This window comes from Neophocaena asiaeorientalis, unplaced genomic scaffold (genome assembly GCF_003031525.2).
Source record: "Neophocaena asiaeorientalis asiaeorientalis breed wild unplaced genomic scaffold, Neophocaena_asiaeorientalis_V1.1 scaffold212, whole genome shotgun sequence".
Taxonomy (NCBI): domain Eukaryota; kingdom Metazoa; phylum Chordata; class Mammalia; order Artiodactyla; family Phocoenidae; genus Neophocaena; species Neophocaena asiaeorientalis.
In genome coordinates this window covers 915,770-932,060 of record NW_020174046.1, presented here as the reverse complement: position 1 = coordinate 932,060, position 16,291 = coordinate 915,770, and the positions used below count along the sequence as shown (strand labels likewise).

At 33.2% G+C, this 16,291-nt stretch overlaps 1 protein-coding gene across 1 annotated transcript in view; it reads left to right on the top strand.

Annotated features, from left to right (window-relative positions):
• DACH1 (dachshund family transcription factor 1) overlaps nucleotides 1-15,389 on the top strand; it is a 414,090-nt gene extending 398,701 nt beyond the window's left edge. Inside the window, exon 11 of the mRNA XM_024753964.1 lies at nucleotides 11,946-15,389. Coding sequence (XP_024609732.1) covers nucleotides 11,946-11,983 — 38 coding nt within the window. The 3' untranslated portion in view covers nucleotides 11,984-15,389. The remainder of the gene's footprint in view (nucleotides 1-11,945) is intronic.
• Nucleotides 15,390-16,291: the final 902 nt, after the last annotated feature.

Genomic DNA, 16,291 nt, shown 5'->3' with positions numbered 1-16,291 from the left:
TTGTGTTTATTTTTTGAAATTGTATTAAAGAAATTTGGCAATCTCATGGGATTTAATATATGCTGAAAACTAATTGGAACTTAAACATAAATTGTAAGTAAGTCTAGAGTGTTCAGATGTTTCCTGAAATTCTTTGTGTATACAGAGACAGAAAATTTATAAAATGCCAAATTGTCTATTAGCATTGCATATTTTTGTGATAGCACATTTTGTCTTTTTTTTTCATTACTTTCCATTTTAGAAAGCATTTAGTGTCTTACATTTATTATTGTTTGCGGCTGTTTTGTTGATATTTTCCTGATCGATTTGCAAAGAATTATGTTTGTTTCCTTGGAAAACATGCAGTATAATAATATTGCTTCAAATATTGCAAGATACCAGATTTAACCAAAACTGAACTTAGCCAGCCACCACTACTGAACCAAAGATTCTGAAAAAAATTACAAAGATTGTCTGATCTCTAGGTGGCTTTAATAGAGAGGTCTAGAATGTTTCTTCCCTTCTCTTTCTTTGCTTTTTTGATAGCTCATTAAATGGTAACAATTCCAGCAGTATGGAGCTATAATATTTCCTAGGATGGTTACTTCTGTCACATTGGATCAAGTGATTTGATGATACAGTCATTATTCTGAAACAAGTTTAATATAAGGATTAGACTACTGAAAGTTACTGTCTTTAATTCTGAGAAGGTCACCATATATCATGAAATAAGATCATCAATCTGTAAGGAATATCTATGTTTTATTCCTGATAGAATCAAAGTACCCTAAGGTAATACAAATAATTTCCACTTCCACAAAAATATATATATTTTTAAAAGAGCAAAACAAATCCTTTACAATTGTGAAAATAAATATTCTGTGATTTAAAATAACTTATTCCATTAGTAGCAAACCAGAGAGGTTTTTAAAATTTATTTTGATATAGTAAGACAAGAAATATTGTACTGGGAATTATGCAACTTGGTTTTGCTGTTTCTGTGAAATGCAGGCAGACTTCCAGGAGCACTCACAGGCAGCATTTGGCTTGGTGAGTTCCACAAGACGCAGAGTTGGGTTATCAATCTTTTCTGTGTTCTAAAAGAAAGCAAACTAAGATATACTAAAACACTGTAAGTCACAAGAACTGAAATATTTACCTGTGACATTGACCAGCACATCTTTCTTATAAAAGAAGGAGTATTTATTATATATTGTGGCACAACAAACTACTTTGAAACTTCATGGTTTACATCATTTATTATCTCACAACTTCTGTATGTGAGGAATCTCGGAGTAGCCTAGCTGGGTCATATGCTTCGGGTCTCTCTCAAGCTGCAAAAAAGTTTTGGCTGGGACTGCAGTCATCTCTAGACTCAACTGAGTCAGGCTGTACTTCCAAGCTCAGTCATATGGCTGTTGGCATGCCTCACGTCCTCAAGGGTTTTGTACTGAGGGTCCCAGGTCCTTTCTGGCTATTAGCCAGAAGCCATCATCAGTTCCTTGTCACCTGGACCCTTCCTAGGGCAACTCAGTACATGGTAACCTACTTCATCTGATCAAGCAAGTGAAAAGATCCAGAGAAAGAGTGTCTGCCAGCAGAAAGTCACAGTTTTTTATAGTCTCATCTTAGAAGTGAATTTTCATCACTTTTGCCATATTCTCTTCATTAGAAGCAAGTCACTAGATAAAGCCCACACTTAAAGGGGAGAGGTATATCACAAGGATGTGACTGCCAGGTAGCAGGGGGCATTGCTAGCCATCTTAGAGGATTCTTACCATAGAGAGCTATGCAAAAAATAAAATTGTTAAGTTACCTGGTGAGAATGGGATCGGACCAATGAATATTATATAATTCAAATATTTTATAAGTTCAGGAATGTACGTATAGGTAGACCAGATGTCCACATCAGTCTTTGATGGAAACCTTATCCCTGGTTCATGCTTTAATGGGTATTTGCCAAAACTTGCCTGATCAACTCTGTTTGACAAACACTCAACCGATTCTCATATTCTTTCTTTAGATATGATAATTCTGTCAACACAGTTTCTTGTCTGTTTGATAATCTGTCTCTTTAATCTGTCTCTGCACATTTCTGAACTGATCCCTTATGTATTAGTTTTAGAGTTTAGTGCACAGAGAACTATCTTATTTAAGAGTTCTTGTATAGCATGTTAGTGTTCTCACCCACATGTGGTCTATATACTTGATTCCATTGGATGAGATGTTAAGAAAAGCTATTCCCCACAGAAGTGCCATTTCTTTAGTTAAAAACAATTCTCATATTTACTGAAAACATTTGAGAGCTTTCATTGAAGTTTGACATTTGTTAAGTTTAGCACTAGACCAGAATTTTGGTTCAGCATTGTATAAATGTTAAATCAAGCTCTAGATATTTAGAACTTTATTCATTCACAATTACTTCTCTAAACAAATATAATTTTATTAAAATTACTGTATTAGTCATGCTATAAAAAATAAAGAAACATAAAAATGCTAAACTTTTAAAAGAAAGATGATTTTTTTCTGCCAAACTTAAAAGAAAATAACTAGGCTCTGATAAGAACTGCCCTTCTAATTGCCACCTTTGGTTTGTTCTCAAGAGATAACACATACATTTTTTCTGAAAACTCAATTTATTCACTGCAGATTTTGCTTGTTTCTTGAAGTTCTAAAGGATACAGATGCTTGATTTGAAAGATCCTTGTTTCTCTTCTCTGCAGTATCTTATTTTTATCAAATAAGTCATCACTTTTTTATGCTCCATTTTTCTTAAGCTTAGTAGACAATTTTTCCATCATCACTAAGGTTCAGATATACCCTCAAATGATTTCCTTCCATCCCTGTGTCTTAGTCTTTGTTCTCCCAGAAATGAATAGAAGAATGGAGAAAGTAATAAGAGATTCCATTGTGCTTCTCTTTGCTGAAGTTGGGAGGTCTCACCTTCCAATCAGGACAAGGTAACCTAAGTGCAAAGTACCCCATTCTCACTTGATGGTACATTAGCCTCTCTGATGGATTCTCACTTCTTACTAATGAATACTTGATTAGAACACACACACAAAAAATACTTTAACATAGTAGACCTAGCAGCAATATAATTTTTCTTTGTTTTAGAAACAAAACAAAACTTTAACAATGTCTGTTTTTTGTTTTTGTTTCTCATAAACTTTTAAAAGATAACCTGTGCTTCAAACAGCTAAACAGAACAATATTTCTTTATACCAACAAGTGCACATTAGCATACACAGCCCTCACTAACTAACAAGTAATACAGTTAGGTAGACTTCATAAACTTTACAATTGTAAATTTACCATTCAAACATAATGAACCAATAGACCAGAATCCAGCTTATATGCATACCCTCAGTCCACTAAGTTTCATGAATCTGAACCTGGTTTTTCTGAAGAACTCTATTAAGAAAATCACTAAGCATCATCTTACTATCTAGTACTTGAATAGGACTTCTCAAAACCTTGCTCCTAAGCAGAAAACATATTTACCATGAGAATACTTCCCATATAATCAGTGAAAAAGTGTATGTGGATAGTGGACAGCGTAAACCTTCAACTAGTTATGAATAAATACCTGATATTGGTGATGTATTAAAATTTCATTTCACTTAGGCAAACTGTTTTATTTGTTAAATTTACATTTGAAAAAGTTGTACTTATAGAAAAGTTCAAAAATATTAAACTCTCATATGCATTTTACGATGATTCATTTATTGTTAATGTTTTGTTCCATGTGCTTTATAATTTTCTCTATCTGCATAGTATTTTCTGAAGTAGTTGAGAGTGAGATGTATAAATCATGGTTCTTTACCTGTTATATTTACGCATACGTATTTCACAGGGTACTTATCAAAAATAAGGATGTTCTCTCATACATAAACACAGCATATTTATCAGCCCAGTAAATATTTCATTGACACAGTACTTTTATTCAAACTGACATTGAAATTCTAATTTTGTCATTTGACCCAATCATATCCTTTATAACATTTATAGCCTTCCTGAATCCAAATTAGGATCACATTATATTAAGTTATAATTTCTCTTTAGTCTTTTTGATCTTGTGCATTTTCTTGGCCTTTTAAAAAAAATTGTAAAATTGACTTTTTTGAAACAAACAGTCTTAAGAGAATGTTTCTTATTTTGCATTTGATGTTTCCTCATGATTAGATCAGGTTGTATATTCTAAGCCAGTATACTACCCAAGTGACGTTGTTCTTTTCAAGGTATAATATCCAAAGGCGCATAAAATCCATCCCTCGTTTTGTAATGTTACTTTGATAGTTCCTTCTGTATGTATTTATTGAGCACTTGCCAGGTTCCAGGCAATGTTCAAGGTGCTAGAAATACACAAAGTCATATGGTATGTTACCTACTCTTAAAGAGATTATAGCTAGACTTTAATCAATTTCTCTAAGATAGCAAAGCTGTATAAGTATTGGCATAGTGAAAACAACTTAGGAGAGGACAAGAGTTTGGATCCTATGACCAGTGTTATAACAACCCTTAGGTCCTAGTAATACAATGTATGGAATCCAAACCCTATCTACATGAGTACAGGCTGATCGTTCACAACTAAAACATTTTGTCAGAGGGCTAATTTTTTAACATGAAGTATAGACTTGCCTGTTCCCTGTTGAATAGACAAGCAGTAGATAGTTGATGTTGATGATGTTTTAAAAATCAAATTTGCTTGGTTGTAATCATGGAGATATGGTTTTAAGAACATTAAGTTCTTAAATAGATATCAGTTCATAGAAGCACAGGGTCTAGATTTCTACCCCAATTGGGGAATATCCTTGAGTTACAGAATAAAAGATATTTAATACCCACTAAACCAAAATTATCTTAACCTTTGATAGTAAATTCCTCTTTGCCCACAGAGAGCATCAACATCATAGTTGAGCCTGAAGTTCAGGCAAAGGGACTCTTTAAGATACTGACAACAAGAATGTCACTTCTCAGGAGAGCTGAGATACTTTAAACTGATCTAGCCATTTGGAAAATGTTTTTTTTTTTTTTGCGGTACGCGGGCCTCTCACTGTTGTGACCTCTCCCGTTGAGGAGCACAGGCTCTGGACGCACAGGCTCAGCGGCCATGGCTCACGGGCCCAGCCGCTCCGCAGCACATGGGATCCTCCCGGACCAGGGCACGAACCCGCGTCCCCTGCATCGGCAGGCGGACTCTCAACCACTGCGCCACCAGGGAAGCCCTGGAAAATGTACTTTGCCCAGGGCTGGAGTTGGCGAAATAACTTCAAGCTGGCTAAGATTAACCGTAGCCGTCTGTACATCTTCAAATGCCTTCTCTCCACATTCTTCAGCTCAGCTTTCATTACTGGTTTGTCTGTTTAGTTTCCCGTTTAAAAAGAATGTGTGATTAGATCAGGCTGCCCAGTGATGATTCCTTCTAGCTTCCCAAGAACTAAAGTCTAGTTCCACCTGTTCCAATTTGTCAAATTGTCAAAGTTCAGGTCTCTCCCCTATTAGTGTGCTTACCTAGAGTCTAATACAAAGTTTCTTCTCATGTAAAGGACAGGGATTCACTTTCATTATTTTTGTCTAAAAATGTGGTTACCTTTTAACCTATATATCATAACTTTAGGTAATCCTCTGTTCTCAGACATGTTTTAAACTAGACTATGTTCTCTCATGTACTTTCTTCTCTGAAGAAAACTGAAAAAAATTTAAAAGCAGTTCTCAATTATAAAACTATTTTTGTTTGCAATATTAGCTGCAGTCAAGAGCTTTACTTCATACTAGCCTTGTAATAAGCATATTATCTACTCTGATTTCAAATGAGCTGGGCCATGTTGGTCTACTGAGTAATCCATTATCTACTGCTTGTACTAGTATGTTTGGCTTGTATAGACAGACTACCCTGGTGTGCCTTCTTACACATAGTCCATACCCACTCTCTAGAATGGCACTGGGTGCTTATAGAGAAAGCATTCAAAAGGGATCTGGGATTCAGTCCTCTCTCACTTTGACTCAGCTCTGTGGGCCACAGGTTCTGCAGCTATCACCCCGAAATACCTAAAATTCAAAATCTGTTGCAACTTTTTCAGTTTTACTTTTTCATTATATTTGAACACAACCTTGACTATAACTTCTGGAAATCACTGATACTGTTATTATCTGCATTTCATGAGAAGAAATGATATTTACCCAGTATTCTCTTGTAAAAGAGCTTGTGCTGAACATCAATCTCTCTTAAAATATTTCTCATGTTAAATGTAGACTTTGTGTCTCTGCTTCTTTGCCTCAGCAGTAGCAGAATGTTCTTACTCTAAATATAAAATTATAAAAAAAACAAGAAACAATATTTTCTTTAATTAGCTTCTTCCTTTAGGGGTTTTAGAAGAAGGGTTATGACTTGACAAAGATCCTTCCCATCTGTTCCTGTTTGTTTGCTTTTATTTTGACTTCCTTTCGTTGTCTTATCAAATATCACATGAATCATTAACATTTGTTTTCATCACTTGTTTTGGTTTCCCTTACTTTTTATGATTAAGACATTCTGTTGAGAGAAGCTCAGGGTTATATTTCATATTGACCTAATATTATTTATGTAAATATTAAACTTTCTAGATGTATGATCTTATATGTTTGCCCTCTGTTATGTTCATATTTTCCTCAGCTCTGGAGGGGTGAGATAAGGGCACATGCAACTGTTTTGTGAAAGCAGCAAACTTCATTAGATTACAGGTGTCTGGATATACATTTTGAACAAATAGATGCCATTTTTAATAAAACTACTTTCTAACAGGAAATGTAATTTATTAAGCCCTTTGTGCTAAAGACAAGTAAAAGATCCTTGTGGATGTTTTTGCAAGGGAGTTCTATTCAAAACTGGAATATATACCTATTTCCCTACTGAGTAATACTTTTCAGTAACATACTCCCTTGTTAATGATTCCACTTAGTTTTCATACAATGAAAGCGTTGGATTTCTGGTGTCAAGTAATTTGAAATTATTCCAATTTGTATGCTATCTTCTAATATAAAATCTCATCGTATATTGTGATTGTTATTGAACAAACATCATTAGTTTATTAAAGTAAATGATAAAGCTATTCAATACTTTAGTTTTATATATGGGATAAAAGCTAAATTATATATCTGTCTATATGCATTAGATGTTACAAATAACTACATATAACAGTAGCTGCAAAAACATTAAATCAGTGTATATGTATAACTGAATCACTTTGCTATACACCTGAAACTAACACAACATTGTAAATCAACTATATTCTAATATAAAATAAAAATTAAATTTAAAACAGAACAAATTTAATTCACGAACACAAAACAGAACTGGAAATTTTGTGACATTCTCCATTTCTCCCTCCTCATCCACAGCTAACAAATAACAGATAGAATCTTTATATTTAATGGTCTGAGTTGAAGATTTCAACTTTAATGTTAAAACCTGAGATTCATTTTTATCGGGAGTTTAAAATTTTTTCTTTAACTCATCTGTAGATCCAAATCTGCATAATAGCAGTAAGCAGCATACAAAGATTCACACCTGCAATAAACTATTCAGTGACCTAGATACTTTCTTATACACCAAATTAGAGCTGTAAACATCAAATCACAATGAACTCTGGAACTATTAGGAATTTGTAATCTAAATAGCTTCACTCAGTGCCTACTCCCACATGCTTTTAATTAGAAGAGAGTTTTTAATTAAATACTCCCATGCACAAAGTGTCACTTGATGATTTTTTTCATATCAACATCCCTTATGAAAGCAAATAATCATTGTGTCAACGGAAGATATTTTCTCTGAAACAAACTATAAGAATTTTAGTTCTGATTTCAAGTTGTTCAGTTGAGGCTCTGCATACTAAAAGAAAACCTCTGTTTTCTGAGAATATGGTGAGGGTCAGATTCACAAAGCAAGGAGACTGATGGTACCAAGGTATCCAAGAGTCAGTCCCTTACCTCTGCAAATCAGTGACAGGGTATTTCCTTCAGTGATCTTGCAATTGCTTATTAGAGGAAGTGACAAAATAGAATAGATTTGGGTTCACACAAATATCTAATCACTGCACTTCCATTCACTAGCTCTTTGAAAATGTGCAAGATAACTTAACATTTTTGAGCCTTAATATCCTATTTGTAAAAGGCACTAAGAATACCTATTTTTTTGAGTTGTTGAGTTTAGATTTAAAATCTATAAAGTGCCCCGAACACAATAGGTGCTCAGAAAATATTAGCTATACTGCTGGTAATCATATTGCCTTTATTGCCAGTTTACTTGATCTTAAAAAAGTTCTCATCCGTTTGAGATATCAAGGAATGATTGTTTCATAAACACTGCTCAGCATCAGGAAAACATATTTTTCTGTGGCCAACAAATGCAGAAATAAAGACAATATAGGAAATGGTGAGTAAGTGTGAAATTATCTAGTTAGAAGGGAAGTATAATGCACAAAGGACAGCCATTAAAACAAAACATGAATAAGCCTCTGAGTTTCCAGATGCAAACAACACACCTCTGAATAATGAAGTCTTAGCCATGAAAATACTCAGGGATTCCAATAATCTCCATCCTGCGCTTGTTTTTACAGGGCCTTCTCTAGGGCTCCATCACGTTGCCTGCTGTTTGAAGAGTTGGGGAAGGAAAGATTATTGGCACTATTATTACATAACATAAAAAAACATGGCACAGTTTGAATTATGGGCGCATGTATTCTTCCTAGCACACTTGCCATTCAGCTTGCTCTCCGGTGGTTTGTTATCAGAAGCCTGAGATAAACCTACAGTCCCATAACTCAGAAGCCTGCTGGTAGCTCTCTGGGTACATCCATATGTGGTTATTTGCTGCGGGTTGGCGGGCCAATATAACTTCTCTGGACCAACATAAAATTACTTTAAACCTTTTTTTTCTTACAGACTTTGAATTATCCATAAGTATGTTTTAATAAAGATGACAAAATTATATGGTAGAATTGCCTTGAAAGTTAGGCTCCATAGACAAAGGGAGAGGGAGTTACTCTAGGGTCTGTCTATGCCTGGTATGTTTCTGTTTCCAGGTAATTCTAAGGCAGATAATCTCTGATGTGCAAGTATTATTTAATCATGGAAATGCCTTAACTCTAGCAGTCTGAATCTATTTTATAGCTGGCATCTTTAATGCTTGATGCTTTTGTCCATCTGTTAGGAACATTAGTCAAAAATTTAAAGAGACATTTATTAAAAGTAGATTATTATAGTAGATCAAGTACTGAGCACATAAATACAATGTATATAATTTTTATAAACATGCTTTGTATATGATCTAAAGGATCTTATAAAATAATTATTCATGCTATAATTTTAATTACTATATTTTTATTTTAAAATTTAGTTTCAGACAGATTTAAAACTTTCTAACATGCTAAAGGGAATTATTTTTAATACATAAGCATAAGTAATTGATTTCTCTGAAAGTTTAACATTTGAGACTGCATTAAAACTTTTAAGGCAAGCATCATGCTGAAGCACTCTCCTTCTGATACTGATGGGAAAAGAAATATGGCTGCTGCTTTCATGGGTCTTGCCATGTAAGAAGCTTCCCATACGTAACTTCAAAGTGAGACAAAGTGCTATGGAGTTAATTCTTAGGGTGCTTGTGCTGGAGAGTAAATAGGAGACTCTATATAGAGAAGTTTAATAGATGGGAGCAGCAATGTAAGTGGGGAAGGAGGAGGTACTTATCTTGAGGCATTTAGAAGGAATAACAGACCTGAATACTCCAAAGCAGTGCAGAGCTTGGTGTGCCATATGTAGAATGGCACACCATTCTATGAAAAGGAGAGCCAGGGTCACTGACTGAGGGAGAGGGGTAGCATATAAGGTTAGAGAAGAAAGTCAGTAACAAATTATATAGCACTTGGGTGAAGAATTTGGTTAGTGGACCTTTTAAAACAATGATTCATGCTTACTGAATAATTTCTATATATCCATTCTTTGCTACTACATTCCTTCTACTTAATACACTATAGACATCACAGAAGATTAGAAAACAATTTTTCAAAACTTTAATTTTTTTCTTTAACAACCATTTTTTTTTTTTTTTTTGGCCGTGCCCTGTGGAATCTTAGTTCTGCGACCAGGGATCGAACCTGGGCCCCCAGCAGTGGAAGCGAGGAGTTCTAACCACTGGACCACCAGCAAATCCCATAATTTTTTTTTCATTAATGTACAAAGATTCTTTAAAACTCCATAGAATGAAATGTTAATCTTGAGAAAATAATTTCTTTTCCACAAGTATTTTGAAGGACTTCACTGAATAAAATTTGAATTTAGGGGAAATTGAGATTGTTTCTCTCCCCCCATCTAATCCTAGGAAATGTTGTCTATTTAAAAAAAAAAAAAAAGAATGAGAATGATATCCTCAACTTAAGTGAATACATGATAGAAATATTGAGGTAATTGGAAGGAGAGAGAAGTAGGGATAAATTAAATAAGGACTAAAAATTAGAAAATTTTGGTTAAAAGCATCAGTGTTCTACTTCTTTGGTTATTTCTATGACTAAATTTTAAAACAATTTAGTTGCTTTTCTTAATAAAAACATTAAGATCAAAATTATCTTTTAAAAGGTCCAGTTTTTAGCCACATGATACTAAGAATATGAAAGAAAAGTTTCAGTTTATTTTTATAATATTAGTTTATTAGGTTTATTTATCTACTTTGTATAAATCACATGAAAGCTATATCTGATTTATTTATTCATTCATTCATTCATTCAAACACATTTTATTGAACATATACTGGGTGCTTAGACTGTATTAATAAGCCAAACAGTATTCCATAACATCCTGGAAGTAATAGTCCAAGTGTACAAACGAGGCTAAGCTAAAACATGTTGTAGGAATATAAAACTTAGGCACATCAATATTTCTGTGAAGTAGAAAAATAGTTTAACATTGGTTTTAAGCTCCTTACTAATTACTGTATCTACCACAGATTATGTATAAGCACTCAATTAGCTTATCGTTGAAGGTGAAATCTGCAAATATTTAGACTCTCTATTTCCTAAATTTACTGTAGGCTATTTCTATTTCCTTATGCTTTAATTCTTGAAGCTATCAGACATTTTGCAAACATTTACATTACAATATACATTTTAAAAAATTTTGGAAAACTTTACTTTTCTGATTACCTTCTACTGTAGATATTAAAACATGAAATTTAAACAGATTTTGTACAAATATTTCCAAGGTTTAGACCACACCACAAAGTGGACAGTTGGGAGAGTGTTACATTTGGGAAACAGGCTTATGTTTTGTTTTGTTTGTCCTCTGGATTTTTAATTCCTTATTTTTGCTTCATTCAAGTGGGTTTATTGAAGATTTGATTTACTTTTCTTTTTCACATAGCTGTGTGTTTCTCAATAGGTAAAAGCTGAGTAATATATTAATATTTAATTGTTCATTTAATCTCACTTCAAGGTGGAAAGGCTATAGTTCATTGATATTGATGAAATAACCCAAGTGGCTTTCACATAAATAGCAACAAATGTGCACAACTGTTACATTACACGGTATATTTAACAACACCTCTAAGAAGTAAGATGGGAGCTCAGTCTTTCCTGATGGAGATATATCTGAATGCATTCAAAGAAAATTTGGTTCTGCAAGCTTGGAGGAAGTAATTGTCATTCAACAGAAATCAACTAGCTTTGCATATCAGTAAAACACATACACACACTCTTATCTATTTTCTGAGTGCTCTGTACTGATATCAAATATATATTTATGAGAACTAGAAACATTGTATTCTTTTCAGTCCCTTAAATTCAATGTAACTTTGAGAATATGTGAAAAATGTTACTTCCTACATAAGTGAAGATAGAATAAAACCCACAAATTTTATATCAGGCTATGTAGTTTTTATATTCACATTTGTCCCACAGATGTCATATAAGTGATTATTTTTTGTTGTTCATTTTTAGATGGAAGACTGTATTTGAAAACTACTGTCATGTACTGAATCTTTCCTGTTGAAGAAGTCCATGTTATAGTAAAGAACTTTGCAGTCAGACATTCGTCATTGGAAAGTTTGGGAAAAAAATAAAGTCCTTTTAAGGGAACTTCCTCAATTTTGTGTATTAATGTTCTTTAAAAGTTTAAGTATTCTACAAAAAAAAAAAGTTTCCTTCATTGATTTTCACCTGTGGTTCATACCAGAGACCTGAGAATGTTTGTAAATGTACAAGTATCAAACTTCTTACAGTTAATAATTGCAACTTTGCTGCTGGACACTTGTATATGGAGTCAAAGGCAGGTCTCAATAAGACCTAGCTTTGTTTTTTTAATGGAATGAACCATTTTCCTCTTCTGAAAATTCTGTATCTGAGCACATCAAGAGACGCTTGTAGCACTGGTCACCCAGACTTACAGAATTATGTCCTCCAGAAACCAGCAAGAACACTTGGAAATGAACTTGTAGGGGACATAGAGGATTCCTAAAAAGTCAATAAATCAAAGAGTAATATTCTGTTACATTCTATTTTAAACTCTCTAATTGTGTGTTTTCTCCTGAAGATTTTTGTTCATGTACTTTCCAAAAGACCAACAAATGGATATTGACAACAACCCCGTGAAATAACATTTTGCATACCTGAAAAGAAGCATTGGAGATAAGCCAAAAAGTTTCACCGAAGGTCTTTTTTCCTTAAAAATTTATAAACGTAACATGTTTTCATTCCAAACTGGTAGTGGTATATAGAATTTAAAATGATCATTATGCTTCTTCTTCAAACTGTTGGTCACATGTACAGTATATAAACATACAACATACAAGGAAGGTATTATGTATGCAGTAGTATACTAGAGTTTAGGAAAATGAAAATTTTAGAAAATACGTTTTGTCACCCTGTTGGTCAGAAAGACACCTTTCTGGTTTTAACGCATGCAGGCATGTAAATATTTGTCTGGAGTCACAGTATTAATGAATGAGATCTTAAGCATCTGGTGACATCAGAACTCTGTGTCAGCCACTTTTATTTGTATATTGAACCCTAGTTAGTGCCCCAAACTGCACTATTGAGAATGGATTGTGGCTGAACAGTAAATCAAAACACCAGAAATATTTTTATATGTTAATGTCATATTATGTTAATGTTGCTGAAAGACAAAACCTAACAAACCCTTGATCCTTGATGTATCAGTCCAATACCATGTAGCGCTGAGTGATAAAGTTAAAATGTGTTGTGCTTCCCACCCTGGTCAGAGGGAAGGGTGCCTACGTGTTATTTTCACTGTCTTTTTGAAAGTTACAGTATGTGTTTTCACTTTTGTGCAGATAACTGGAAGTCAAGCTGCGAACAGTGTTTATTACATGCTGAAGTTACCTTCTCTTTGTTTTTACATATTTGGAGTTACACCTTTAAAGACTGATACGTGAATCAGTATAGTTGCTGGACATTTTATGATTTTGCTGTCATCTTACAATTTTATGATCATAACATTATTTATTACCATAAATAGCAAAATCTTAAATGACCAAGAAAACTAGCTTAAAAATGTTTAAAGATAGTTCTCATTTGGTATTAATGATTTGAAAAGAAATTAACATTATAGATACACTGGCACTAAGCTTCTATAGTTTTTTAGGTCTTCCTTGCAATACTGGAACATATTTCTTTTGTGTAGCTCGCTATTAACCAGCTAAGACCATTTTTAATGCAATAAAAAGGTTATATATACAGTTCCTATTTTTAGCTTGCTTAAAAGGGAGCAATATTTTTATTTAAAACACTGTTAGTAAATGCTTCGTAGAAACTTGGTTTTCTAAGCATAGTTTCTTCCATAACCTTCTTTTGTTATTTGAGCACAAGAGATTCTATTCCTTGTTGTATGTATCTCTTGTTTTTCCCTGTATACAGTCTTTAAAGGATTACAACACTTAAAACAGAGGAACTTGTGGCAAGCTTTTGAATCATACATTTTTTGAAAGTTTTTTTAAAAGCCTACAACTTCCATAAGTAGTAAAATCAGCCATTGCTCCGCTTCTTGCATAGAGTCACCTGTTAAGTAGGTTAAATAGTTTTAAAATACATACTTTCCAGACCTTTGAGAATGTTTTAGTGTTTGGTTTGCTATAAAAGGAAATTTTAGCAAGGATTAAAGAAAAAAGCTATCAGCTATATGCTACGAGAGAATCTTACTAACATGTTGTAAATATTGCAAGTCATGAAATGTTATTTTAAGTCTGTAACTTAAGTTTTTTTCCCCTTTATTAGTTATACAGGTTGGTTTAAAATTTGTTTTTTGGTTTAAACAAGTAAAATTGTGCCCATTTTATGGTTTCCATGCTTTTGTAATCCTAAAATTATTAATGTCTGGTTGTTCTATATTATAACCACATTTGCGCTCTATGCAAGCCCTTGGAACAGAACATACTCATCTTCATGTAGGACCTATGAAAATTGTCTATTTTTATCTATATATTTAAAGTTTTCTAAAAATGATAAAAGGTTATTACGAATTTTGTTGTACAAAATCTGTACAAAAATCTGTTTTTACATCATAATGCAAGAATTGGAAATTTTTCTATGGTAGCCTAGTTCTTGAGCCTGGTTTCAATGTGAGAACCACGTTTACTGTTATTGTATTTAATTTTCTTTTTCTTTTCAACAATCTCCTAATAAAACTGTCTGAAATCGCCCTGTGACTTTATTTACAGTTCTTCTTTATTAAATTTTGTGAAATGCATAGCATTGAAGGAATATTCACTTTCTAATGGGAGGCATCTCAAAACAACATAAGTCAGCTCTTTACAATGTGAAGGGAACAATGCTCAATGATTTTATTTAACATGCAACTGCTTCTATCTCTAATATGAATTACTGTGGTGAAAAACATCATAAAAGCACACTCTGTAGTTATTGTTTAACAAGCAGATTTTCCATATTTTGTTTCTTGCCAGCTAAGCAAGCTGCCCACATATACATGATTTATTTATGTACATTTCTCAGTTTATGAAGCTGTTATTTGTACATTTTTCCTTTATATTCTTATATTCCCATGATTCTTATTTCACAAAGCTTTGTGCTGAATAATGTAAAGTAGACATGTTGATGGAACAAAATATATTATTCCCATATCTGTAAGAGTGTAGATTTGTAACTCTAACTCAGTGTTTTGCTTTCAGTCTCTATCATTGGAAAAAAATGCCTTTAGAAACTTTGCAATTCCTATAGCCTTTAATAATATATAAACGTTTTAATCAATCCACAATGCAGCACTCAAAGAAATATTGTGTTACTATCTCTGTGAATACTCTAAACATTCCCAAAAGAATGGAAAATGAATTTTTTTCTGTCTAAAGAGATTATTTCAATGAATTAACAAATTATGATTTATCCCTAATAAAACCTCAAATGTTTATATGACCATTACAAACACATTTTTGTCTTCTGTCCTCATATGTTTTTGTCAGTTAAGACTTGTACTAGAACATCATACAGCCTCTGGATGTTAGTGGCATTTGGTGATGATTTAAGGTTTCTCCCCATGTTTTTATTGGCATTAGCAAATTTACAATATGAAAAAAAGTTATTTATTACTAGAGAAGAGTAAATTATAAATAAAAGTTACATGGATTGCATTTTTACATATGAGAGGTAGGGATGTTAATAGAATTAAAATATTATTGTAAATGACATTGTAAATATATCACTTTTCCTCATGTGTAGGCTTGGTGCTAACATTTATCTTTCATATGTACAACTGGTATATAAAAGCTGAACCAAACCTCATTTATTCCTTTAAACAGATTCATTAATAAAGCCTCTGTTCTGCACAAAGCACTGTGCTAAATGTTGTAATGAATGAAAACATAGCTGTTTTCCCAGAGGAGCTTATAATTTTGTTGGAATAGGAAGTCTTACTTTCAGCAAGAGAAGATTCACTCAGCATCTTCTAGACTGTCATGGATATAGAGCTAGTATTAAGAGGGTATTGGCTTAGACGCCTTCCTACTAAGTGGTAACAATCTGGTGACCCATTTTGTACCTTCATCTTCTAGCGACTAATATAAGACAGTTTGGGGGTCAGACAATTCTGTAGAGATTGAGAAAGGGGATGAATACATTTTCTTTTCATGTTGTTTTTCATGTATTTCAGTCACATCACTCTTCTTACCAAGGCTCACAAACTTTGTTTTAAATAAGTAGCCTGTTCGCAAAAATCATCAACAAACAATAAATTCCTAATATTCAGATTATTGAGTATAGAGGTACAATATTCAATTCTTATCATCCAGCATCTATGTGGCTAGGGCAAGTAATGGCCT